Source organism: Pipistrellus kuhlii, unplaced genomic scaffold (genome assembly GCF_014108245.1).
Source record: "Pipistrellus kuhlii isolate mPipKuh1 unplaced genomic scaffold, mPipKuh1.p scaffold_m20_p_1, whole genome shotgun sequence".
NCBI classification, from domain to species: domain Eukaryota; kingdom Metazoa; phylum Chordata; class Mammalia; order Chiroptera; family Vespertilionidae; genus Pipistrellus; species Pipistrellus kuhlii.
The window spans coordinates 167,422,406-167,450,258 of NW_023425404.1; the positions used below are offsets into that span (position 1 = coordinate 167,422,406).

The 27,853-nt window shown below is 41.7% G+C and overlaps 1 protein-coding gene, 2 long non-coding RNA genes and 1 other non-coding gene across 10 annotated transcripts; 2 read left to right on the forward strand and 2 right to left on the reverse strand.

Annotated features, from left to right (window-relative positions):
• Positions 1–303: 303 nt before the first annotated feature.
• On the forward strand, positions 304–24,542 carry NOA1 (nitric oxide associated 1). Of its 7 annotated transcripts, none has more exons than XM_036415376.2 (8): positions 308–1,485; positions 2,802–2,966; positions 4,190–4,241; positions 4,278–4,431; positions 8,596–8,727; positions 10,050–10,166; positions 11,977–12,097; positions 13,270–13,643. In XM_036415376.2, exons 1-8 carry the CDS (start codon positions 351–353, stop codon positions 13,476–13,478), a joined length of 2,085 nt encoding a protein of 694 aa, XP_036271269.1. In that variant the 5' UTR covers positions 308–350; the 3' UTR covers positions 13,479–13,643. The 7 variants fall into 7 exon arrangements, with proteins under 7 accessions (XP_045428182.1, XP_045428185.1, XP_045428179.1 ...); XM_045572208.1 differs by having other exon boundaries at positions 4,190–4,236; positions 4,267–4,431; XM_045572226.1 differs by lacking the exon at positions 13,270–13,643 and adding an exon at positions 23,744–24,542 and having other exon boundaries at positions 304–1,485; positions 4,190–4,431.
• On the reverse strand, positions 11,850–13,274 carry LOC118706160. Its single transcript, XR_004983915.1, has 2 exons — positions 13,083–13,274; positions 11,850–12,115 (listed from the first exon to the last, which is right to left on the reverse strand). It is a non-coding gene; the product is annotated as an uncharacterized LOC118706160 (long non-coding RNA).
• On the forward strand, positions 13,075–13,242 carry LOC118709560. The gene has a single exon (XR_004985045.1). It is a non-coding gene; the product is annotated as a U1 spliceosomal RNA (small nuclear RNA).
• On the reverse strand, positions 15,072–15,250 carry LOC123651289. The gene is made up of 2 exons (XR_006739908.1): positions 15,209–15,250; positions 15,072–15,178 (listed from the first exon to the last, which is right to left on the reverse strand). It is a non-coding gene; the product is annotated as an uncharacterized LOC123651289 (long non-coding RNA).
• Positions 24,543–27,853: the final 3,311 nt, after the last annotated feature.

Consider the following 27,853-nt stretch of genomic DNA (forward strand, 5'->3'; position numbering starts at 1 on the left):
TTGCACTTTTAAAGCCAAAAATCAATGCTTTTTTTGAAACGTGACTATGGGCGGGTTGCGCCACCGGTGGCGCGCTGAAGAAGCCTGAAAGTGACAAAATCTTCACGAGCCTACTTAGCCCCAGGAGCACAATCCAGGCCCTGGTATCTTGGTCGCAGCTTTAGGCGGGCTCTCAAGCCCCTGAGCCCTGATTGGATGAGGGGCAGGAGGCGGAGCTGAGGTGTGGCGGCTGACCAATGACCGCGTTCGGTAGTCCCGGGCTTGCCTGAGGATGGATGCGCGCGCATCTCGGGCCTCAGTGCGCGTGCGCGCCCTTGGCCCCGCCCCTTGGCTCGGGGGCCAGGTTCCCCATGCTGCCTGCACGCTTCGCCCGCAGACTGCTCAGGCCCTTCCTTCAGGGACCTGCTCCCACGGTAACGCGCCATGGCCTCCGGGAGCCGTTCCTCGAGAGGAGATGCGCGGCCCCCACCTCCTTCCAGCACGCATCGGGCCTGCGACACGGGCTTCCTCGGGGCCCGACGGCGACTGCGGGTTACGAAGGAAGGGATGACATGGAGATGGAGGAGGACTTTCTGTTCCCCGAATACGTCCTGGAGCCGGAGCCCGAGGCCGCTCCGACCGTGGAAGGACAGCTGCGGGAGCTGCGGCAGCGGCAGGAAGAGGAGGAACGACAGAAGCTGCAGCGGCGGGAGGAGCGGCGGCAGCAGAAGCTACGCGCCAGGCTCCGGGTGCACCCGGTCGTAGGGCACCCGGACCCGACCGTGCCGTCCAGCGGCCTGAGCTGCTCCGGCTGCGGGGCGGAGCTGCACTGCCAGGACCCGGACGTGCCTGGCTACCTGCCCAGCGAGAAGTTCCTCAGCGCGAGGGCGCAGGCGGCCGGGCTGGCGCGCACCGTGTGCCAGCGCTGCTGGCTGCTGGTGCACCACCGGCGCGCGCTGCGCCTGCAGGTGAGCCGCGAGCAGTACCTGGAGCTGGTGAGCACGGCGCTGCGGCAGCCCGGGCCCGCCCTGGTGCTCTACATGGTGGACTTGCTCGATCTGCCCGACGCCCTGCTGCCCGACCTGCCCGCGCTGGTCGGCCCCAAGCAGCTGATCGTGCTGGGCAACAAGGTGGACCTGCTGCCCCAGGACGCCCCCGGCTACCTGCAGCGGCTGCGGGAGCGGCTGTGGGACGACTGTGCCCGCGCCGGGCTGCAGCGGGCCCCCGGCAGGGGCGGGCCGCCGGGCGGGGAAGAGAACTCGAGTCCTCCGGCCCAGGCCGGTCCTGTGGTCCGGGACGTGCGGCTCATCAGCGCCAAGACCGGGTACGGAGTGGAGGAGTTCATCTCCGCCCTGCAGCGCTCCTGGCGCTACCGCGGCGACGTCTACCTGGTGGGCGCCACCAACGCCGGCAAGTCTACCCTCTTCAACACGCTCCTGGAGTCGGATTACTGCATCGCCAAGGGCGCCGAGGCCATCGACCGAGCCACCATCTCCTCCTGGCCGGGTGAGCTCTCTCTCGGAGGTCCGCCCCCTAAATGCCTAGAGATTGGCATTGGGCCAAGATCCCACTCTTTTTCCGAGATGCTTCAAGTCCACCAGGAACCGTCGGTAGCCTTCCCTTTAATAATTCTCTCCCTCCTCTAACAACTCCTCTCTTCTGGGTCAGCATAGTGCCAGGAAACGTAGTAGTTGCAGTTATTTTCTTTCTTTTCTTTTTTTTTAAATATATTTTATTGATTTTTTTACAGAGAGGAAGGGAGAGGGATAGAGAATTAGAAACATCAATGAGAGAGAAACATCGATCAGCTGCCTCCTGCACACGCCCTACTGGAGATGTGCCCTTGACCAGAATCGAACCTGGGACCCTTCAGTCTGCAGCCGGATGCTCTGTCCACTGAGCCAAACTGGTTTTGGCCAGTCATTTTCTAATAGAAATATTTATGGAGATCTTGTATGTTCCATCACTGTTCTAGGCCCTGGAGATAAACGAGGCAACGAAGTTCCTGCTCTCTCTGAGGTTTCCCTTGGAGCTTTACTCTGGATGGTTGCATGGAGGTCCTTTGACTTTCTACACTTACCTCCACTGTCTTGAGTTTATTCGTGTTATAAATCAGTATACTTACTCTATACCTTTAACCTTTGAATAACTCAACTAATGCAGTAAGATGATGTGTGGCTTTGTTGAAAGAAATGTCCATTTTGTGGTGTGTTTGTTTTGTCCATCCTCACCTGAGGATATTTTTCCACTGATTTTTCTTTTTTTTTTTTTTAAGAGAGTGGAAGGGAGGAGGGAGAGAGAGTCGTCATTGTGAAACATTGATTGGTTGCCTCTGGCATGAGCCCAGACTTGGGACTTGGGATTGAGCCTGCACCTGTGGTACATGCCCATGACTGGAATTGAACCTGGAACCTTTCAGTCCATGGACCGATGCTCTATCCACTGACCCAAACTGGATAGGGCTCGAATTTATGGTTTTAAGAAACTCCTGTAATTACAAAATGAGTCCTTTTCTGACCCTGTTTGTATTTAAGATTGACAAAACTGCCTCATTTTTCCTTCGAAATCAGTGCTTTTATGTAGGGTGGTAGTTTGTGAAAATGAAAAATCAGATCTGCAGATTTTGGATTCACATCCTGGTTGAGCCTGTAAGCCAGTCTCTGAGCCTATTTCCTTATCTAAAAAATAAGAATAATTTTGTCATGAAGTTAAGTGAAATAAATCACAGTACCCAATTCAGTGTGTAGCTCCTCAGAAATGTTACTTTTCTGCCCCATATTCCCTTGTGCAAGTTTATTAAAAGATACGTTTTGGTATTTCAGGTACTACACTAAACCTTCTGAAGTTTCCTATTTGCAACCCAACTCCTTACAGAATGTTTGAAAGGAGGAAAAGGCTGAAAAGATATGCAACTGAAGCTGAAGAAGATCTTAGTCAGCTAGAAAAAAACCAACTTAATCGCTTAAAAAAGCATGCTTATGTAGTAGGTAAGCATCTCCTACAAGAAACTCTCGTGTGGTCTATGCGAAAATTCTTTGTTGAGCAACCTGAAATACAGCAGAAAAAGCATTTCCACTTCCACTGAGATACGGCCCCTCCCTGCAGACCAGCACACTTGTTGACTCCGTGCAGCAGCAGTAAATTAGATGCTCCCTTTTCCTGGTATCTCTTTTCAACGTTCAGTTACTAAAAACAGTTTGATTTACAGTAATTTCCCTCATGCCCGATGTACACAGCCAGGAACATACTTGATCAATGCAAGAGTGTGACTCCAGCTGCCTTTGTTGTTGTTATTAATCCTCACTCTAGGAGATGTTTCCATTGAGTTTTAGGGAAAGTAGAAGAGAGAGGGAAAGACAGAGAGAAACACTGATGTGAGAGAAACACATCAGTTGGTTGCCTCCTGCATGAGCCCTAACCAGGGACCAGGCCAGGGAGGAGCCTGTAATTAGTGGCCTCCTGCATGAGCCCTGACAAGTGCCTTTGACTGGAATCCGGCCTGGGACCCTTTGGTCCACAGGCTGAAGCTCTATCCAGTGAGCCAAACCGGCTAGGGCCCCTGACTTTTTTTTTTTTTTTTTAATTTTTATTCTTATTGTGTAGTATTACATATATCTCCTTTTTCCCCCATTGAGCTCTCCCCAGCCATTCCCACCCCCTCACACATGCCCTCACCCCTCCCCACCCCACTCCTACTGTCTGTGTCCATGGGTTATGCTTATATGCATGCATACAAGTGCTTTGGTTGATCTCTTATCTCCCGCTTCCCGGCCGTCCCATTGGACAGTCTGTTCAATGCTTCTATGTCAATGCTTCTATGTCTCCACCCCCCACCAACTCCCACTGCCTTTTTTTTTTTTTTTTTTTTTTTTTTTAACCAAAGCTATATATCATTGTAGTCTTACTTTCATACCTCATAGTTTAAGTAACTTGTTTGATGCAAACATAAGAATTATCTGTCTGGTAGGGGAGGGTGGGGGTAAGGGGAAGAGATCAACCAAAGAACTTGTGTGCATGCATATGGGCCTAGCCAGTGGCCATGGTCAACAGGGGGTTGGGGGCATATGTGGGGAGGGGTTTGGGATGGGAATGGGGGGATGAGGACAATTATGTGATATCATAATCAATAAAAAAAAAATTTTTTTTAATTATCTCTCTGGAGTCAAAGGTTTTAAAGGAGTAATAATTATTTCAATATAATTTATTCTAGGAAGAGTTGGAAGAACATTCTTATATTCAGAAAAACAAAAGAATGAAGCTGCATTCTTATATTCAGAAAAACAAAAGAATGAAGCTGACTTTGAGTTTGATGCTGATTCACTTGCCTATGACATGGGAAATGAACCTGTTAGGGTTGCAGATAATTCCACCAAAAAAGTAGAACTGACCCCAGAAGATGTGAAAGATGCCCACTGGTTTTATGACACCCCCGGAATTACAAAGGAAAATTGTGTATGTATTTGATGTGTTTTGAAAACATTAATTTTCTTTTCTTTCTCTTATTGTTGACTATTACAGATGTCCCCCATTTCCTCCTCCCTCCACCCTGGCCCACCCCCCCTTCCCATCAGGCCTTCACCACATTATTGTATGTGTCCATGGGTTATACATATATGCATATATATTCTTTGATTGCTCTCTTCCCATCCTCCCCTCTGTGATCTGTCAGTCTATTCTATTTATTTATGCCTCTAGTCCTATCTTGTTCTTTTGATTCTACGTATAAGAGAGATCAGGTGATATTTATCTTCCTCTAAATGGCTTATTTTGCTTATCATAATATAATCTCTAGGTCCATCCATGCTGTCACAAAGGGTAAGAGTTCCTTCTTTTTTACAGCTACGTAGTATGCCATAGTGTAAATGTACCACAGCTTTTTTATCCACTCTTCAACTGTTAGGCACTTGAACTGTAAGAACATTAACTTTCAGTTGCATGAGTACTGTCTTAATTGGTAGAACACAAAAAAAGGAGATATATTTTCATGATAGACTCAGTTTTGATTCATTCATGGAAATGGTTCAGGGATGAAACTATATGCCATCAAGTTCTATATTTAATTTGTTGGGCTTTGCTACTGACACCCTACTTGTGTTTCTGTGCTTGTTACCTTAGTTAGGGAGACATTTATAGAATCTTAGATTTTGAGGTTGGAAGAAATTATAAATATTACTACAGTCCAGCCACCTATTTCATGCTTGAAGTACCTCTATAGCATATCCATCAGAGGGCACCAAGCTTGAACTGAAGTAAGGAGTGACTCCTCATCAGCTGAAACAATGTCATCTTGCCTCCCAGGGTAACCTGTGTGATTTTGACCTTCTCTTTGTATTGATCTGAACAGTCTTCCTATAACTTGTACCCGTTGTTCCTCAAAACTTTGAAATATTTTAAAGTATAACGTCCTATCTCTTCCTCCCTATGTTCTTTCATTAGTTCATCCAACAAACATTGAATATTTTCTATGCTGACATAATCCAGGTTATTTGTCCTTATTTTCTACATTTTCTCTCTGAGAGATAGCTGGTCATTAACCAGGCCCGTTTAAGAATGTTTTCTAATTTGTGATTGTTGTTAAAAGTATGACTCTAAGAATGGGATTTCTCTTTCCCTGGCCGGGTGGCTCAGTTGGTTGGAGCATCGTCCCATACACCAAAAAGGTTGCAGGTTCTATTCCTGATCAGGGTGCATATGGGAGGCAACCCATCTGTATTTTCTCTCTCTCTGTCCCGCTTCCTCTCTCTCTAGTCAATAAATCTCTCCAGTGAGGATTTTAAAAATAAAAATAATGGAATTTTTTGTATGAGTGCTCTCATTTCAGCATAATTTAGAACAGGATTAATTCTACCTGTCTTCCCCTTGTACATTTTTTTCCCATAGATTTTTTTTTCTTTTTTCTTTTTTCTTTCTTTTTTTTTTTTTTTTAAAGAAAGTGAAAGCCGGGACCGGTTTGGCTCAGTGGATAGAGCGTAGGCCTGGGGACTGAAAGGTCTCAGGATCGATTCCGGTCAAGGGCATGTACCTTGGTTGCGGGCGCATCCCCAGTAGGGGTGTGCAAGAGGCAGCTGATCGATGATTCTCTCTCATCGATGTTTCTCTCTATCCCTCTCTCTTCCTCTCTGTGAAAAATCAATAAAATATATTTAAAAAAAAAAAAAGTGAAAGACAGAGAGCTATGGATGTGAGAGAAACACATCGATTGGTTGCTTCCTGCACATGCTGACCAGGGCCCGGGCCAGGGAAGAGCCTGCAACCAGGGTACTTTCCCTTGACTGTAATCAAACCCAGGATCCTTTGGTCTGCAGGCCAATGCTTTGTCCATTGAGGCAAACTGGCTAGGGCCCCTTGTACATCTTTTTAATCCAATTGCAGTATCTCCTGAGCAGCTTTGATCCTATCATTAAATTCAACCTATATTCTACATACTTTTTAAGTCTCACTTTTTATTTATTTACAGTTTTGATATCATGAATGATCATCGTCCATTTGTTGACTCGAGTGTACATCCAGGATACAGCCTTACTGCAGATGTATTAATCACCTTCCTTTGAATCTGGTTACTGACCAAAATCTAATTCACCTAATTATCTCTGTAATCTCTGTATCTCCCTGTGAAACAACATTGGTTTCTTAGGTACTTTTCCTTCCTTTGCCTCATCAGGATTACTTAAGAGTTTCATTCTCAGAATTGTATTATCACTTTAACTTCAACTCATGTTTCCCTTTTAGAATCAGGTCAAGAATAGCAGTTACTGCCGAAACCGGTTTGGCTCAGTGGTAGAGCGTCGGTCTGCAGACTGAAAGGTAGTGGGTTCGATTCCGATCAAGGGCATGTACCTGGGTTGCGGGCACATCCCCAGTAGGGGGTGTGCAAGAGGCAGCTGATCGATGATTCTCTCTCATCAATGTTTCTAACTCTCTATTCCTCTCTCTTCCTCTCTGGAAGAAAATCAATAAAATATATATTTTTTTAAAATAAAATAAAAAAAGAATAGCAGTTACTTTAGTCATACTCACTTGTCAAATAGTCAGAAAGGCAAGAATTTGCTAAATATTCTAGCCCAGCAGAATCAGACACTTAAGTGTTGAGATATAAAGGGTCTTTAAGGTGTTTAAGGTACTTTGCTTCTAGTGTCACTTTGTTTGATTAATTTATTTGATGCCTTAAATCAGTTTCCCAAACCGAACCAAGAAATTCTGTGGTGAAATGAAAGTCTTAGGGTCTAAAAAGAATTTAAAGGTTTCTTTACTGCAGGTAGTTTTTTTTAGTTGAGAGAAGAAAGGAGAGAGAGAGACATCAATGATAAGAAAGTATCATTGATTGGAGGCCTCTTGCATACCGCCTACTGGGGATCGAACCCACAACCCAGATATGAGCTCTGACTAGAAATTGAACCAAGATCTCCCGGTTCAAATTTCAATGCTCAACCACTGAGCCATGCCAGCTGGGCTGCAAGTGGCTTTTAATATGCTTTTCAAACACAAATGCTGGGGAAAACTAATTGCAGTCATCTTATGTATTTTCTTGTGAGCCTCTCTAGGTATCACTTTTTAAAAAAAAATTTTTTAGAGAGAGGAAGGATGAGAGAAATATCCATTGGTTGCTTCTCTCTCACACATGCCCTAACGGAAAATTGAACCCTACAACCTAGGTATATGCCCTAGAATCGAACACACCACTTTGTACTTATAGGAGGACGCTTCAACCAACTGAGCCACCTAGCCAGGATGGTAGCCCATACTTTCTATTTCTTTAAGCAAGTTCACAAAAGTTTTCTTTTTTCCCTTTTTTTTTTTACCTTCCCTATTCTTTTTCTTGTTAAATCAAATTTTGGTTCCGGAATATTGTACTTCCTGGCTTTCCTTTTCTATTTTCTCTAGTCTGTTTGGAACTCTTCATCCTTAGAAGCCAGAGGATTCATAACTTTCTGAATATTTGGGGGAAATAAGGAAACTAAAGACCAGAATTTTTTTTAAATATATTTTTATTGATTTTTTACAGAGAGGAAGGGAGAGAGATAGAGAGCTAGAAACATCGATGAGAGAGAAACATCGACCAGCTGCCTCTTGCACACTCCCTACTGGGGATGTGCCCGCAACCAATGTACATGACATTGACCGGAATTGAACCTGGGACCTTTCAGTCCGCAGACCGACGCTCTACCATTGAGCCAAACCAGCTTTGGCAAAGACCAGAATTTAGGAAGAGCTTGTTTAAGCTCTTAACCTGCTCCTAAAATGCTGTGACCATTTTGCATTTAACTTGTACATACTTGCCACTAGGACATAAGATAACTTATTACCTTACCTTTGGCTAAAAACTACTGCTCCCTATAAGCCTTGGAATTCTATTTTAGAATTGAATCATCATTGTTTTGAGTTCGTGCCAGTTTTGACATTAGGGGGATTCTGCTGACATAAGAAAGAAAATCTCATAAATTTATTTTGTCGTTACTCAAGATAAAGTAGTGAAACGAGTAATGTGCAGCAAATTATAATATACTTTGGTTTATTGTGAAGTCTGGAATATTTTCTTTCATCACTGTTTATCTCTTAGGTAAATCATATATCTTTATAAAAGTAATTCTTCCAATATATCTGCCCTTTAATTCACAGATTTTAAAACTTCTAACAGAAAAAGAAGTGAATATTGTCTTGCCAACACACTCCATTATTCCACGAACTTTTGTGCTTAAACCTGGAATGGTTCTATTTTTGGGTGCCTTAGGACGCATAGACTTTCTGCAGGTAAGGGAAGTCTGTATCATTAAAAAGTTGCTTAGTGCCCAGCTGGTGTGGCTCAGTGGTCGAGTGTTGACCTATGAATCTGGCAGTCATAGTTGGATTCCTGGTCAGGGCACATGCCTGGGTGGCAGGCTTGGTCCCCAGTGTGGGGCATACAGGAGGCAGCTAATCAATGATTCTCTTTCATCACTGATGTTCCTATCTCTCTCCCTCCCTCTCTGAAATCAATTTTAAAAAGTGTGACAGTTTTCAGATTTATTTTAAGGAAGCAGATTTATGAACAAGATTGACAAAATGCTGATCATAACTATGTGGGGCATTGATATACTATTCTCTCTTTTTTTTTTAAATACCCATTCTAAAAACTTGGTAAAATCAATGGGGGGGAAATATAGTAGTTGGGCTTAAAACTATATCTTCAATAGGATGCTCAGGCCCCATACAGCTTAGCATTAAGAAAAGATACTGGCCCTATCCTGTGGTATTGTTTCACGGGGAAATCATTGGTCAAACCTTTAAGTACAGGGTTAATATGCATTAAATAAAGTACATACTTCTTTATATCCCATGTTATGTATGCTTTTACATATGGTTTTGTTTGGAGTTCATTTATATCGCATCATTCTGGGGATTTTAGAGTATCTATAGAACTGCTCCCCGAACAAGGAAAGTGAAACATGGATATGTTCAACAACACATTTTGCAATTTCCAGGCCATTGCTTTAGTACATTTCTTGGGTTTGGTGTTTGTTCATAATTTATTGGAAATTTATCTTTACACACTTAAAACCCTTATATATTTCTTTGAAGCTCATAGAAAGTTAATTTTTTAAACAGTGACAGTTGAAGCAGACAATATTTCCCTTTGTTTTTAATGGAATTATCATTGCCCTAACTGATTTGGCTCAGTGAATAGAGCGTTGGCCTGCGGGCTCAAAGGTCTCAGGTTCAATTCCATTCAAAGGTATGTACCAGTAGGGGGTGTGCAGGAGGCAGCTGATTAATGTTTTTCTCTCATCGATGTTTCTAACTCTCTCTCCCTCTCCCTTCCTCTCTGTAAAAAAATTAAAAAAAAATGTATTTTAAAAATAAAATTACCATTTCTTTAAACAATTATCAATAAGCCTATGAGAAGGAATTATAGTTTTACATCAATTGTTGAAATGCACAGCTTCTGCCATATTGTACCCTTATTCTTAGGCATTAATATAGTTTTATTACATTAATATGCTTATAAGGGAGCTGTGTTCTTGTTGTTTTTAATTGTGCCTTTTGCTGGTTTTGTAAGTTTTTCATTGTGTAAAATAACTTCTTTCTTTCTTAAGGGAAATCAGTCAGCATGGTTTACAGTAGTTGCTTCCAACTTCCTTCCTGTGCACATTACCTGCTTGGAGAAGGCAGATGCTATATATCAGAAGCACGCAGGTGACACATTACTCAAGGTAAGGCGACACACTCTGCTGATGGCATGGTTAGGTTAGCATGCACCGCGATAGTCCCACAGCTCTGCTAAGAAAGCCTTTGTTAGAACCATCTTTGTTATACAGTCAGCAAGCTCTCCCCTCACCTTGTTCGCCTTGAGGATTTGGCTAGGAAGTGACGTGCACCCTTTAAGAAAAGGGATGTTGGGCTGAAACCGGTTTGGCTCAGTGGTAGAGCGTCGGTCTGCGGACTGAAAGGTCCCAGGTTCGATTCCGGTCAAGGGCATGTACATTGGTTGCGGGCACATCCCGGGTAGGGGGTGTGCAAGAGGCAGCTGGTCGATGTTTCTCTCTCATCAACGTTTTTAGCTCTCTATCTCCCTTCCTCACTGTAAAAAATCAATAAAATATATTTTTTAAAAATTTTTAAAAAAGAAAAGAAAAGGGATGTTGGACTGATCCTAGAATAACTACTGAGCTGTGTTTTCCCGACAATACTGTTCAATATGGTAGCCACATGTGGCTATTTACATTTAAATTAATTAGTTAAAATTAAATAAATGTTAAAATTTAGTTCTTCAGTTGCACTAGCCACTTTTCAACTGCTCAGTAGTCACATCATTGCAGAAAGTTGTATTGGATGATGCTGAGTGAAGAGAAGTTACAGATTTTCTCACAACTGGGGGGTGCTACTGGCATCAAGTGGGTAGAGACCAAGGATGATGTTAAACATTCTGCAGTGCACAAGACAGCCCCTCACAACACAGAATTACCTGGTCCAAAATGTCAGTACTGCCTCCACAATCATGATACATAAACTATGCCTCTCATCACATTTCTTACTTTGCACTTAGATTACTTATTATTTTCACCTTCTGATTTCCTTGGGGCATGAGACTATACTCTAACATCTATCTTTGTGTCCCTACTGCTAAACACAGAGACATCTATTAATAAACTAGAGGCCCGGTACATGGATTCGTGCACCGGTGGGGTCCCTCTGTCTGGCCTGTGCCTTCTCACAATCCGGGACTCCTGAGGGGATGTCAGAGAGCTGGTTTCAGCCCAATCCCTGCAGGCCAGGCCAAGGGACCCCACTGGTACAAGAATCCATGCACCATGCCAGTTTTGGCCCTATCCCCCCAGGCCAGGCCAAGGGATCACCAGGCCTCTAGTATGCACATAAGATCTTTGGTTAATCTCTTCCTGCCCTCTCACCTCCCCACTTTCCTCTGAGATTCATCAGTCTGTTCCATGTTTCCATGCCTGTGGTTTCCACTCGTGCGTTGAGCATCTGCCCCCTGGTGGTCAGTGTGTGTCATAGGTACCGGACAGTCTGCAAGTTGTCTGGTCACTTAGGCTTTTATATAAATAGATTACTATCCAGTCAATTCCAAATTATGGAAACATCTGTAAGCATAGACACTGAATCTTTATATGTGTAATCTTGACTTGTCATGAGGCAGGGGTTAATCTTTGTGGGCAGACAGGACTCTTAAGCGCTAAAGTATTTGGAATGATGTTGCCTTAATTTCCCAACATTACTCTTTGTAGAGTTGTATAGGGGGCTGTAAAAATAGTGTAAACTAATAAAGCAGATCTTGCTATCAGGAGTCACCATCCACATGTGACCCTTGACACTGGGAACTATAGGCTTCCTGTGCTTTTCATTTAACTAGAAGTGATTTGGGGCTTTTTCAACCATTAATGTTTAAAAGGATTTTATTCTTGATCATGTACAAAATTACCTTTGTCAGTGCTTTACTTTATATTAGCGCTATAGGGAATTTAATTTGTACTTCCAAACATCTTCATTTTATCTCAATGAAAGGTTCCAATGGGTGGAAAAGAGCGAATGGCAGAATTTCCTCCTCTTGTTGCTGAAGACATCACATTAAAAGAAGGACTTGAGAATTCGGAAGCAGTGGCTGACATCAAGTTTTCCTCTGCAGGTAATTTTATACCAGGCACTTTTTTTTTTTTTTTTTTTTTTAATGTTTGTATTGATTTTAGAGAGGGAGAGAGAGAAAGAGGAAGAAACATTAATGTGAAAGAGAAACATGGATGAGCTGCTTCCTGCATGCCCCCTACTGGGGATCTGTCCAAACCCAGGCATCTGCTCTGACCCAGAATCAAATTGGCAACCTTTTGGTGCACAGAACGATGCCCAACCAATTGAGCCATACTGGCCAGGGCACCAAGCACTTTTTTTTTTAATATGAATGAAGTAGCCTTTTTGTATTTTTGAGGAAATGTATCTTAACATAAGGTGAGTATTTTAAGATATACATGCTAGCCAAAACTGGGTTGGCTCATTGGATAGAGCATCGGCCTACGGACTGAAGGATCCCAGGTTCGATTCCGGTCAAGGGCATGTACCTTGGTTGCGGGCGCATCCCCAGTAGGGAGTGTGCAAGAGGCAGCTGATCGATGTTTCTAACTCTATTCCTCTTCCTTCCTCTCTGTAAAAAAATCAACAAAATATATATTTAAAAAAATAATAAGTTAAAAATAAAAAAAAAGATATACATGCTAGATAATTCATAAAATGCAACCTTCTCTGAAAATAAATTTGTACCTTTCACAAATGCATGGGATGCTTTTTTAAAATGCAGAGTGAAAGAACAGTAGCCTTGCTGAAACCAGTTTGGCTCAGTGAATAGAGCATCGGTCTGCGGACTGAAAGGTCCCAGGTTCAATTCCAGTCAAGGGCATGTACCTTGGTTGCGGGCACATCCCCAGTGGGGGATGTACAGGAGACAGCTGATTGATGTTTCTCTCTCATTGATGTTTCTCTCTCTCTATCCCTCTCTCTTCCTCTGTAAAAAATCAGTAAAATATATTTTTTTATAAAAGAAAAGAAAGGAAGAACGGTAGCCTCTTCCAGGCTCCATTTTAAGCTTTAGTTTAGTGTTTTCGATAAGATAACTAATATACCTGGCAAGGGAGATACCATGATCATGAAAGGTGGTCTTCCCAGGGCGAGGCTTATCCATTGCACTCCAGATGTGCTGACCCCTGTGATTTCTCCAAATGTGGGAAACCCAACTGCATGATTGTGACAGTGGGGGCAAGGGGAGAGAGTTGCTAACACCATATTGTGTTCTGCTGCGTGCCTGCATAGGTTGGGTTGCAGTAACGCCTCAATTTAAAGACAGACTACATCTCCGAGCCTATACACCTCAAGGAACAGTGTTGACGGTCCGGCCACCTCTCCTGCCACATATCGTTAACATCAAAGGAGATCGCATCAAAGGAACTGTGGCCTATAAAACCAAGAAGCTTCCTTCTCTTGTGTGCAATCTGCAGAAGAAGAAAAACATGAAAATATGAAGTTGACCTTGCTCATGCTGATATTAACTATATAGCTATAATAAAGCTGCCCTGTGCGCCCATCCTTTTTAACTACTCAGAACTATGCCTATTTGTGTTTTTTGTAGGGTGTATGTATGCATGTGTGACCCAAATATGCCTAAAAAGGAGTTCTGCTACATTCAAGTTTCTCTCACTATTGTTTTTTTTATTGAGACCAGATGTCATTTCTTATTTGGAATCTGAATGAGAGAACCACTTAGCAATTGGCATATGAAAAAGTGGCAGAGAATCCATTTCTCCAAAATAAGATACAAGTGAGTCGGTGGCTCTGTACCTTGTAGTCATCCAAGGATCCAGTTGGTGAGACACTACATGGCTCCCATCTCTAGGTCTCTGGTGCTTGTTCAAGTGGCCATCCTTTTCCAGGGAGAGGGAAGAGGAACAGAGATGAAGAGCCGGCAGCTCCCCTGCTTAACAGAAGCAGGCAAAACCCGGCAGTTGCATCCTTCGTTTCACATAGACCATTGGTGGATCAACAGTCACATTGCCATAAACCCACCCACAAGAAAGCCGGAAGATGTAGGGGGAAATAGGGACCATTTTTATTACCTAAGAGGAGAATGGACACGAGAGCAAGCAGAGGTTTACCTTACATGACTTAAAAGTGTCTGAAAAATCTTAGTACAGAAGGATTCAAGTTGTGACTTTCTAGTAACCATAGTCTATTCTACAACTGTCAGAGAATTTAACTATTTTAACATTTGTATATACTGTATAATATTACATTAATCAGAAGTTTATGCCTTTTTATTATTCCTAGCTAAATACAATGAACAATTGGCGAGTCATGTCCCAGATCCCAGAGTTGAGATAAATGCTAGTGGGATACATTGGCTTGAATTGCGGTCAGATCCATGAATTTCCTGTTGACTCAGATTTAGCACAATGTTCTCTTTCGATGTGTATCCTCTAGCCCCCTTCTCTCTGAACCTTTCAAAATCTTCGATCCTTAATAAAGTTCCTCATGTTATGGTGACCCCCCAACCATAAAATTATTTTTGTTGCTACTTCATAACTAATTTTGCTACTGTTAATGAATCGTAATGTAAATATCTGTGTTTTCCAATGGTCTTAGGTGACCCTGCTAGCGGTTCTCAACCTGTGGGTCGCTGCTGAAGTAACAACGAAAATAATTTTATGGGTGGGGGTCACCACAACATGAGGAACTGAATTAAAGGGTTGCGGCATTAGAAAGATTGAGAACCGCTGCCTTAGAGAAAAGGGGGCTAGAGGATACACATCGACAGAGAACATTATTTTTGTTTGTTTTAATACATTTTATTGATTTTTTAATTTTTTACAGAGAGGAAGGGAGAAGGATAGAGACTTAGAAACATCGATCAGCTGCCTCCTGCACACCCCCTACTGGAAATGTGCCTGCAACCAAGGTACATGCCTTTGACCGGAATCAAACCTGGGACCTTTCAGTCCGCAGGCAGATGCTCTGTCCACTGAGCCAAACTGGTCAGGGCTCTAGTTTTTCATTATGGACAGAATGTAAAATTGAATTTTAAAAGTTCAATTATAGCATTATATTCCTTTCTACTGTTCATAGTTTGAAGCTTAGGCCTGACTCTTTAGGTAAAATGAAGGAAATATTGTAAAATTGGCATTTACAGAGAAATACAGAACCTAAAAACTGATGCTATCATTGATAACTTCTAAGTATATATTTCAAAAAGTAAAACATTTCTCTCTTCTTCTGTCTAGGCTTTTAAAGTTTTGTGAGGGTTTTTGTTGGTTTTTTTTTGTTTGTTCTATTTCAGAGAGAGAATGGGAGGAGACAGGGTTAGAAACATTAATGATAAGAATCATTGATCAAGAGCCTCCCGCATGCCCCCTACTGGGGATCAAGCCTGCAACCCAGGCATGAGAATGAAACCATGACCTAGTTCATGGGTCCATGCACGACCATTAGCCCACCAGCTGGCCAAAGATTCCATTTGTAAACATTAACATATTCTCAGGTCTTTTGCCTCTAAAACTCAATGCTTTTGTTTCAGAAAGTCTGACTGAGGCATATATTAAAGTGTTCCAAGGTGCTTTGCTAGGAGTTTCAAACACTACTAAATAAGTTTGTATCCCTAGTTATTGTCTCACCTATAAAGTGAGGAAATGGCAGATTTTTCTCAGTCTGAACCTTTTATGATTCTCAGTCAAAAGGCAGGAAATGGGTGGTTCTGAAACCTCACACAAAAAACACCATGCCTAGACGGTCAAGGACTTCTGCTGGGATCTGGCATTAATTTACTTCATATCCTGCCAGCCTAACGCAGCCCAGATCACAGTTACACAGTGGATTGTGCTTTTACACAGTGGATTGTGCTTTTAAGAAAATTCTGTTATTATACTGGTTTCTTAGCTTTAGTCTGTTTACTGATACTTCTTAATCCCTTAGTAGGAGTATCAAGACTTCCCTTGAATCAGTAATCATTGACGCTGTCAGGACAGCCCCCTCACTTCCACAGAATAGGTTGTTCTGAGTGACTAAAAAGCAAGTTTCTATTAGGTCATTTACTTGGCTCTGCAGCCCTGTGGTGTTCAATATGTCACCTCTTTGTATTCGTGACACCTAAAGAGACAAAGTATGTGCCACTAAAGAGCTTTTTTACTCCAATGTAATATTAAACTCAGAAGTTTTTTTGTTTTAATACATTTTTATTGATTTCAGAGGGTGAGGGAAAGGGAGAGAGAGAAATAGAAACACCAATGATGAGAATCACTGATGGGCTGCCTCCTGCACGTCCCACACTGAAGATTGAGCCCCCAACCCAGGCATATGCCCTGATTGGGAATCGAACCGTGATTTCCTGGTTCTGGTTCATAGTTCTACACTCACCCACGGAGCCACCGCGGCATGGCTCAAGTCAGTTTTATTTTTTAAAGTTACACCTCCTTTCCCCCCTTTAAAGCAGCAGTATTCTTTTAGGTCACTGAGACAAAATTAAGTTTAACTCATTTTGTATTTTTAATCACCATAAATGGCAAGCCGTACTGATCTTTAAAGCTTTACTGTGTATTTCCCCAGAGTCTAAATTTGTTTGTTCCTTTCGACACTCACTTCCCATGGCCACCAAGAAGTGGAGTACACATGCAAGCTTGTGCGCTTGTGTTTTTTGATCATTCAGACACGTCTTCAAAATGGAGATCAAGATTAGTTTTCTGCAGATGACTAACTTGGAGCTTCAGCTGTGCCAGCCGTGGCAGCGTTGTTACTGCCTCACTGAGTGGTCACCGGTGCTGGGAGAGCTGTTTCGTAGACAGCCTCTGAGCACTTACCCTGGCTCCCCTCCCACTTGGCTCTGCCTCCTGGAGCCATAGAATCATTTCCATTCTTTCTCAGACTGTTCCATTTTGTCTTGGCTGCTTTCCTTCTCCCTGGGGGATTGTTTTCTCTCAACTGTCAAAGAGTAATGCTTAAACATTAAAAACAAGACTTCAGACTCATGTGACTCCAATAGACAGCACCTCTGCCTGCTCTTAGTGTCTCTCTGTCATGTCTGCCCCACCGATGCCCTGTAGTGAGTAGGAAATGGTTCAAGACTAATACTTAAACATCTTTTTAGGAATGATGCCTCATGGTTTCCCTTCATGTCAAAGAGCATCCTTATTTTCTCTTTGAAAATATATGTAGTAAAGGAGTTTCATGATATGAATATTTCTGAGTTTATCTAGATCATCCTTGAAACAACCATTGTGCTGAAACCGGTTTGGCTCAGTGGACAGAGCTTCGGCCTGCAGACTGAAGGGTCCCAGGTTCAATTCCGGTCAAGGGCATGTACCTTGGTTGCTGGCACATCCCCTGTGGGGGGTGTGCAGGAGGCAGCTGATGGATGTTTCTCTCTCATTGATGTTGCTAGCTCTCTATCCCTCTCCCTTCCTCTCTGTAAAAAAAAAAAAAAAAAAAAAAAAATATATATATATATATATATATATATATATATATATATATATATATTCACACACAAAAAAAAACACACAACCATTGCTTGAACCTCCTGATTCTGCTTTTTAAAAAAATATTTTTTATTGATTTTTTAAGAAAGGTAGAGGGATAGAGAGTTAGAAACATCGATGAGAGAGAAACATCAATCAGCTGCCTCATGCATACCCCCCACTGGGGATGTGCCCGCAACCAAGGCACATGCCCTTGACCGGAATCGAACCCGGGACCCTTGAGTTCACAGGCTGACACTTTATCCACTGAGTCAACCGGTTAGGGCAATTTCTTCTTTTCAAAAGCTTCCTTTTACTTCCCAAATAATTCTCAGAATCAATCTAGTGGAAGAATGTATTGGGTCTTAATATTTCATTGGTAGATGCAATAGGTATGATGCTTACTAACAGACATTGTCAGTACCTTTGGCCAGTAGCTGAAGTAAATTTGAGAAAACTAAGGCCACACAAAAAAGACACACACATGTGCTAAAGAACACACTATCAGTGAAAGCCTGCCAAATAGTTTCTTTTCAGAATGTCCGTAGAAAATGGGCATTCAATGAATACATGAATAAATGAATTAGGAGAATGAGGGAATTTGATTGATTGATTGGTTAGATTATGTCTTCCTTGGACAATAGCAACAGAACAGATTTCAATTACACTTTTCTAGGGTTTCTTCCTTTCTTGCATAAAGGCAGTAGTACTTCATGATAGTTATATTTCAGGCTACTCATAGTTTCAATAATCATGATAGCCCACATATTTTATTATTCTTTTATATAGTAACTAGAGGCCTGGTGCATGAATTCGTGCACCAGTGAGGCCCATCTGCCTGTCCTGTGGGATTGGGCCAAAAGCAGCTCTCTGACATCCCCCAATAGACCCTGGATTCCGAGAGGATGCAGGCCAGGCCGAGAAATCTCATCAGGGCCGGAAGAGACACATGAGGTTGGCCAGCCAGGGAGGGACCACATGAGGGCTCCAGAGCGTGTTTGGCCCATCTCGCTCAGTCCTGATCAGTGGACCCCAGCAGCAAGCTAACTTACCCATCAGACCATCTTCTCCCTGGTGGTCAGTGCATGTCATAGCAAGCAGTTGAGCAGCCTTAGCATATCCTTTGCATATTATGCTTTGATTGGTTGAACAGCCGACTGGTCTACCGGACACTTAGCATATTAGACTTTTATTATATAGGATAGTAGCTAGCTCTTGTGTTGAGCTAAGAACTATTCAAAGTGCTTTACATACATTAACTGAATCTTTACAACCCCATGCAGGATGTATTATTACCTGCATTTACAGATGAGCACACGAGACACAAATAAGTTGCCCCAGGTTACACAACTAATAAGTGATTGATTTAAACCAGCATCCATGTGGGTTTTTTAAATTATACAGTAAAATTGGCTTGTTTTCCTTTTGATATATAGTCCTATGGGTTTTAATATCTGTATAGGTTCATTTAATAATCAGAATACAGAACAAGCCCGTCAGCCCCCACCCATGTTTTTAACCACTGTACAGTACTTCCTCTCTGAACCCATCACAAGTCTAAAGGCCAGAACTTTTCAACCTCAGGAGGGAAACATGTTATCTCAAAAAAAGAAAGGTAGCTCACTTTGAAGACCTTCAAAAGTAATGAGCCCAGCCAGCATGGCTTAGTGTTTGAGTGTCAACCTATGAACCAGAAGGTCATGATTCAATTCCCGGTCAGGACACACACCAGGGCTGTGGGATTGAACCCCAGTGTGGGGCATGCAGGAGGCAACCAATCAATGATTCTCATCATTCTATCTCTCCCTCTCCCTTCCTCTCTGAAATCAATAAAAAAATATTTTCAAAAATGTAATGACACAATTTTCTTGTCAACTGTAACTGCCACTTGTCTTTTTCCATTTAATTGTCTTTTTAGCTTCCTTCGAATCCTACCATATACAATTCCACCCTAAAAATTACAGAGTTGGGAAGGTGTGTGTGTTTTGCTATATCCTTGCAGTCTTACTTTACCAGGGCTACCCAAACCTAAACAAATGTCTCAGTGTGATTTCCACACTGCTTTCCCACCTCAGATAGCTTTAAATTGACTGTACTTTCATGGCTGTCTGGGAATCTTTTCACATTTGCTAGTGAGTTTGCCAAGTACCACGGACAGATCACAGCATGAGTGGAGATCCTGACCTACAATTCTGATTAAGAAAATTATAGCCCTGTTCTACATGGTTTGGCTCAGTGGATAGAGCGTCAACCTGCGGACTGAAGGGTCCAGGTTCGATTCTGGTCAAGGGCACATGCCCAGGTTGTGGACTCAATACCCAGTAGGGGTGTACATGCAATCAGTGATTCATCATTGATGTTTCTGTATTTCCCTCTTCCTTCCTCTCTGAAATCAATGAAAATATAGTTTTAAAAAAAGGAAACTGTTATTAATTACTGAACATGTACTAAATATGAGATGTTTTCCACATTATCCCATTTGATCATGACTACCTCTGTGACATAAATTTGTCTTTAAAAAAAAAAAAAAAGAAAAAGAAAAAGAAAATTGTTGCAAAATAAAATTGTAGCACTAGCTGGTTTGGCTCAGTGGATGGAGTGTCAGCCTGTGAACTGAAGGGTCCTAGGTTCGATTCCAGTCAAGGGCACATGCCTGGGTTATGGGCTTAACCCCAGTGGGAGGCCCATCCAGGAGGCAATCAACCAATAATACCCTCTCATCATTGTTTCTCTCTTCCTCTCTGAAATCAATGAAAATATTTTTAAAAACAAGGGAAAAGCCAAAACTGGTTTGGCTCAGTGGATAGAGTGTCGGCCTGCAGACTGAAGGGTCCCGGGTTCGATTCCGGGCAAGGGCATGTACCTTGGTTGCGGGCACATCCCCAGTGAAGGGTGTGCAAGAAGCAGCTGGTTGATGTTTATCTCTCATCAATGTTTCTAACTCTCTATCCCTCTCCCTTCCTCTCTGTGAAAAATCAATAAAATATATTTTAAAAAAAAAAAAACAAGGGAAAAGATGTATTGTCCTTCTTTTAAAAAAAAAAAAAATTATAAGCCCTAACCCAGTGGTCAGCAAACTGGCTCACAAGCCACATGTGGCTCTTTGGCCCCTTGAGTGTGGCTCTTCCACAAAATACCACAGCCTGGGCGAGTATATTTTGAAAAAATGGCGTTAGAAGTTTAAGTTTAAAAAATTTGGCTCTCAAAAGAAATTTCAATCGTTGTATTGTTAATATTTGGCTCTGTTGACTAATGAGTTTGCTGACCACTGCCCTTAACAGGTTTGGCTCAGTGGAAACTTTATAAAAAGAAAAAAAAAATTATAAGATACAGGAAATTTGGAATGGAAACATCTAAAGTATTATACCATTAGACTATCAGAGAAAATAAACTGATTTTTAATCCTGGCCCTCCTGGTCACATAGAATTAGAAGAACTGGTGCTGGCAAATTAAATAGCTTCAAAAACCTTGTTTAAATGGCCTTGTCTCTCCTACTTGTGTAGCTCTCCTGCTCTTTCCTGTTCCTTGTCACATCAGACTTTCACTGAAAGAGGATCCTGGTTGCCCAAGAAAAGCTTTCTATTATCTCCAGTTTTCCTCAGCATTTCACATCTGGCCTAAAAAGATGTATCTTTTTTTTTTTTTTTTTTCCTGTCTTTGACTTTAAACTCTATGGTTAAATACTCAATAGGGTGAAAATTAGAGAAATGGAGACTACTCTCCTTTAAAACGCCAGATAAAGTATTATTTTATTATTTTATTGGAACACTAAAGAAAAAAATTTTTTTTCACAGAGTAAAGCTATCATAGAAAGCTAATTCTGAGAAATGTGCTGAAAGTTTTTAGCATAGGAACTTGAATGAAACTGATCAATAAAAGAAAATAATGCTTAACAGTTCCATTTACCCATTAACTCTTTTTGGCATGGTGTAGGTCACTTCTAGGTGCAGTTGCTAGTTTACTTGGAAATGCTTTTTATTAACTAGATTGAGGGCATAATTAAGCTTGCATCCGTATCTTTTGCTGAGGAACAACCCACTCCAAAACTTGGTGATGTGAAGCAAGCATTTATTTGTTCCCATTCTTTAGTTTGGCAGTGTAATCTGGGCTTGCTGGTAGCTTGGTGGTTCTGCTCTTTGAAGACATGCATTTGCAGCCCTCACTCCATGTCAGCAGTTTTAGCTGGGATGGCTGTAACAGCCGGGCCTCTTTCCATTACTCTATTTAGGGTCTCGTCCTCAAATAGGCTAGTTCAGGCTTGTTCACAAGGTGACTGAAAAGATAAGTAGCCCTAGCTGGTTTGGCTCAGTGGACAGGTTCGATTCAGGTCAAGGGCACATGCCTGAATTGCAGGCTCAATCTCCAGTAGGGAGCGTGCAGGAGGCAGCGGATTAATGATTTTCTCTCATCATTGATGTTTCTATCTCTCTCTTTCCCTTCTTCTCTGAATTTAATAAAATCATAATTAAAAATAAAAAAGAAATATGATGCTAATTTAAATTTACCTCAGGAATCAGATGCAGAGCAGCTATGAGACAGGAAAGAAGGAAGAGGCTGCAAAATTCTTACTTTGATAAATTTAAAGAGAAGAGGAGGGGAGAAAAGTGCCCTGGCCAGGTATGAAGTTGGTTAAGATCATTAACCAGATATGCCAAAGTTGTAGGTTCAATCCCCCATCAGGAATTATACAAGAATCAACCAATGAATAAATAAGTGAAACAACAAAATTGATGTTTCTCTCTCTCTTGCTCTAAAATCAATAAATTTAATTTAAAAAGTTTACTCTATAAGGACAAAAGGATGGGAGTTTCAGGAAGAATCCAAGCTGAGGCCCTAGATATTTTTTTCCTGTCTCCACAGCCAAGGAAGAGGGATGGTGACATGGTTTGGAAGTGAAAAACAAAAAAAAGATTGAAACCCAAAAAGAAACTGAATTGTCCTCACCAACTTAATGTGAAATCAAAATGGAAGGAGAGTGAAGGAAAAAAATGAGGTAAAAAGGTGTAACATGACAGATTTTCAAATATATATGAATTTCATATTTTTATAGAGTTGTTAACTTTGTAAAAACTACTTAGTTGACATTTAGTGAAAGTGACCAAATGTTCTTGCAGAATTTGGGATCTGGGGATATACTGATTTTTCAGGCTCTACTGTAAAGCACATTCCCATTTATATGAGCAAATCCAGGGGACCTACCTCCACAAGGGGTCCTTCTGGCTTTCACCAAAGTCCTGACATAAGTCTATCCTCTGCCTCTATCTGCTTGGGCTGCTTGCCAATAAGCCATCTGCTTATCAGCCAGCACTCCAGCCAGTGTTAGTGCAGTTTACAGGAGGAGGTGTGTGTGTGTGTGTGTGTGTGTGTGTGTGTGTGTGTGTGTGTTGGGGGGATGGGGGGGGAGAGTTGAGAGGGGGCGCAGGTGGAGGGAGAAAGGGAATCAGTCTGTCTGGTGGATTCCAAGCAGACACACAACCATGTCAAGGCTGTTGTTGCTCTCACCTATGCTGCTGTCTAGAATGGATATCCTGTTCAATTAGGTATGTCTCCACCACGACCTATCAATTCTGGGAGACAGACACATAAACCTCTTGTGTCTGCAACTCAACTGATACTCTAATCAAATTGATCAGAAGAGACAATGCCAATACAGCAGACTCAGAACCAAGGGCATTTTCAGGTAAATCCAGTTCTTAACATTTTCAAACAGTTACTTCATAATTAATATAGCTTGTTGTTTAAAAACGCCAGCTTATATTCAGTTGTAGTCATAAACAGAATCAAGGCACAGCTGATTTACTCTAGTTTACTTTTATTTGAAAATGGTGTAATATTACTGCTGGTAAGCTTCTTAAGGTCTTTATTAAATATTAACTGGTTAGATGTTGTGATCGAGGGAAGACTATTTTTTTTTTTTTAAATCCTTACTTGAGGCTATTTTTTCCATTGATTGTTAGAGAGAATGGAAGGGAGAGGGAGAGACGGAGAGAAACACGAATGTGAGAGAGAAATACCAATTGGTTGCCTCCTGTGTGCCCCAACCAGGGCCATGAGCCTGCAACCGATATGTGCCCTTTACCAGAATGGAACCCGGGACCCTTCAGTCCAAAGGCTGATGCTCCATCTCCTAAGCCAAACCAGTTAGGGCAAGGGAAGACTATTTACAGAGGGAAGGTTATTTAAAGAGAGCCCTCTGTATCATGTTAACATAATCAACCTTGTTAATTAAAAACAGATTAGGCTGAAATCTCTTAGACCAACCATCCTGTCCTTCCTTTTATTTTAGCATCCATTTCCCCACATTATATTCTTCACTTAATCTGTCAGTGACAGCAGGCCTGCCACTTCCTACTTGTGTGACATCAAGCAGCTGGTCTTTAGGAAGCAAGGTGGGAGTGATAACCTATTTTTCGGGATGTTAAGGGGTCTAAGTTCACATAATGTAATTAGAACATCTAGGATTACTCGTAACGTTAATGCAGGCTCTCCAGTCTCATACAAAATGTTCCCCAATACTGGGAATCCCCAGATGACTCACCTGACTCATGACTAAGGTCTGCCTACTCTTCATGAAATGAGCCACTTTCTTCCTCCCAAATAGTTCCCTTTAATGGAATTTCCCACTTATGTGCACAGGGCACAGAGCAGCCACATGCAATGTCGCCTCCCATATCTACTGTCATTACTGACCAGGAGGATTATCATGTTCACTAGTGTCCCTACAAAAGAGGTTCTCGGTGCTTCTAACACTGCTTCTGACCATTACGGCCCTTGCCTCTCAGGATTCCAGGTACAGCAATCACCATAGTTACCTCTGCTACTTCTAACTCCAAGGACCCATGCTTTCTCCTGAGTTAACTTGCCTTATTCTCAGTATTTTAAGGTAAGCTGTATCTTGTCAGAAAAATCTTTGTTCTTTCGTGCATTGGATTTCCCCACACTGGTCCACTAGACATGGCTGAATTCCAGGTGAGGTTGTAGCTTATGCTCACGTAGGAGCCTCTACTTTGTATCAAACTGTGATCTACTACACCATTTATGAGGGCTCAGCTGTTGTGGCTCAGTGGTTGAGCATTGATCGGACCCATGAACCAGGAGATCACAGTTTGATTCCTAGTCAGGGTAGGTGCCTGGGTTGTGGGCTCCATCCCCAGTAGAGGGTGTGCAGGAGGCAGCCATTTCTCATCATTGATATAATCTCTCTCTCCCTCTCTTCCTCTGAAAATCAGTAATAAAAAATTGTGTGTGTGTGTGTGTGTGTGTAATTCATTCAGCCCAGTAATGTTAAGTGCCGAGGTGCTATTCCCCTACTAAACCTATGGTGAACGTTAGCTACTGGACATGTTATTCACTGTTATTTTATAGCAGCACAGTATTCTGTTGTGTAGATGTACCATAGTTTTCTTTTACTTTTTTTAAATATATTTTATTGGTTTTTACAGAGAGGAAGGGAGAGGGAGAGAAAGTTAGAAACGTCGATGAGAGAGAATCATCGACCAGATGCCTCCTGCACACCCCCCAACCGGGGATGTGCCCGCAACCAATGTACATGCCCTTGACCGGAATCGAACCTGGGACCTTTCAGTCCGCAGACCGACGCTCTACCACTGAGCCAAAACCAATTTCGGCATATTCACTGTTATTTTAAACAACACTAAATTAAATATTCCAAATTATACATCTTCTGTGTGATAAAAAATAAAATAAAACAGAGTCTAAGACTTGACTACTACTGGCAAATCTGCAAGTTCTATCTTAATAACACAAGCGTAAACTAACTTGTAAGGTTTACTTTAAGGAATTATGGGTCCTCTGAACCACTCCACAAATACTTCCAGATTGTCAACAAATTTTGGCAATAAGGATGTCAGAAAAGCAGGGGTCCTCAAACTTTTTAAAGTGGGGGCCAGATCACAGTCCCTCAGAGAGCTGGAGGGCCGGACTATATGAACTACTAATTCCTACTATAACACCTCGGCTGCGCTCACTGCCCAAAAAACCTGGCGGGCCGGATCAGACTCCTCTGCGGGCCGCATGTGGCCCGCGGGCCATAGTTTGAAGACGCCTGAATTAAAGTGACTAAACCATAATACATCCCTAAATATAGAAATTATGCAGTAGATAAAGAATGACCTTCAAATTAAAAATTTTACAAATTGCAGGATATCAAAACCTTATTTATCTAAAAAGCATAAAAATCATGCATTTCAACATGCATACACATGGAGGTAAACAGTTACCAGTAAACCATCAACAGTAGTGAACTCTAAAGAAGCTAATGAGTAAGAGGTAAAAAACTGAGAGGAAGAGGAAGAAAGCTAGTCAAGATGGATTTTATTTGAATTTTATGAAAATGTAGAAGTGTATACATTGTGATTTTAAAAAAAATTAGAAAAAGGTGTGATATTTCAAAATCAAAAGAAGTAGGTTATTGTTCTCTAAAATTTCCTCTTCTGGTGGGGAGATCTTGACCACTAATAAATATCCATTTGCAGTTTTAAAAAATGTTATAGTACTGCTATGACTTAAGCAGAGAGAAATTTAATGTGCCAGCATTCCAAAGTATTTGGTCATAAGAAAGAATTCTTTAGTATATTAACAGACTGTAAGAAGTCTTATTTAGGGAGTTGGAAAGGGTATCCCCTTTCCCCCAACTGGCTAACTTGGGGAAAAGTGAAATGATTGTTAGGATACACATGAAAAGAACTTGAGTCTCCAGGGCGAAGGGAACAATCAGAATACCAGCTTATCTGGAAGGCACAAGAGCCAGGCAAAAAGCACTGTGTTTGCCCTGGTCATCTGGTCAGAGCTTAGGCCTGTGCAACAAAGGGTCAAAGGTTTGACTCCTGGTTAAGGGTACATATCTTAAGTTGCAAATTTGCATCCCAGCCCTGGTAGGGGTACTTGTGGGAGGGAACCAATCTCTCCCTCCCTCCCTCTAAAAATCAATGGAAACAATATTATCTAGTAAGGATTAAAAAAAAAAAATTAAGATCATTTGCTTTGTTGAGGAATAAGAGTTCCAACATATTCTTCCACAGAATATTAATTTTAAAGGGAAAAAATAACTGCAGTGCAGAAATCCGGGGGACACCTTAAACAAATAGAAATTAACACAACCAACAATGGGATAAACTGACATCTTGTGCCTTCTATGTAATCAATGAACCAAGGTTAGTATTTGTGACAAAATGCATAACTAAAAGCATGAGGGACCAATCAGAATAATCCAAATTAAGGAACATTCTTTAAACATCAGGCATGTACTCTTCAAACTCCTGTCATTAAGAACAAAATAGGAATTGCTCCAAATTAAAGAAAACTGGAAAGATATGACAACTGAATGCAATGGGTGATTAGGAACAGGAAAATTGTTTAGTATTAAGTCATTTGGCACAACTCGAACAGACTGTATATTAAATGATACACCAATCTTAGCTGAAACCGGTTTGGCTCAGTGGATAGAGCGTCGGTCTGCAGACTCAAGGGTTCCGGTCAAGGGCATGTACATTGGTTGCGGGCACATCCCGGGTGGGGGGTATGCAGGAGGCAGCTGGTCGATGTATCTCTCTCATCGATATTTCTGTCTATCCCTCTCCCTGTGAAAAATCAATAAAATATATATTTTTTAAAATGATACACCAATCTTAGAAGCCCTGAATTTGATTTGTGCAAGAAAATGCCCATATCTTTAGGAGATACAACCTGATATATTCAAAGAGGAAGGGGTATGCTTGCAATAATTTCTGATGGTTCGGTAATACATATAGAAAGTAAATGAGAATGGTGAATCCAAGTGGGTTCACAAGACTTTAAGGGGACCATTCTTTCAGCTTCTCTATAAGCTTGAACCGCCTCAAAATAAAGTTTATTCAAGTCTCTTTCTTAAAATTTTTGCTATTTTCTGCTATTTGGGTTAACCCTTCTCGCCTTGTCAATGTTAAGACATCCAGAAAAAATACCCTAATCTATGAACCAAGGGATATCTGCATTACCAGAAATTTAAAAATACAGTAAAATTGCCGAAACTGGTTTGGCTCAGTGGATAGAGCGTCAGCCTGCAGACTCAATGGTCATAGGTTCGATTCCGGTCAAGGGCATGTACCTTGATTGCGGGCACATCCCCATTGGGGGATTGATGTTTCTCTCTCATTGATGTTTCTAACTCTCTATCCCTCTCCCTTCCTCTCTGTGAAAAAATCAATTAGATATATATTTTTAAAAATACAGTAAAATTACCACTACTATATTTATTCATTGAAACAAAGATATACATCTTACACAGAATTCTTGGCCTATGCAATTAACAAGTATTTGCCCTACTAAGGACCAATACTGTTTTAGGTGCTTGGAAAAAAACAAAACAACAGTGCACATACTGACTCTAAAGGATATC

Coding starts and splice junctions, on each gene's coding strand:
- NOA1 (XM_036415367.2), top strand. CDS start 351: ATGCTGCCTGCACGCTTCGCCCGCAGACTGCTCAGGCCCTTCCTTCAG. Junction 1,486..2,801: donor CACCATCTCCTCCTGGCCGG/GTGAGCTCTCTC, acceptor TTGGTATTTCAG/GTACTACACTAAACCTTCTG. Junction 4,432..8,595: donor GAATTACAAAGGAAAATTGT/GTATGTATTTGA, acceptor TTTAATTCACAG/ATTTTAAAACTTCTAACAGA.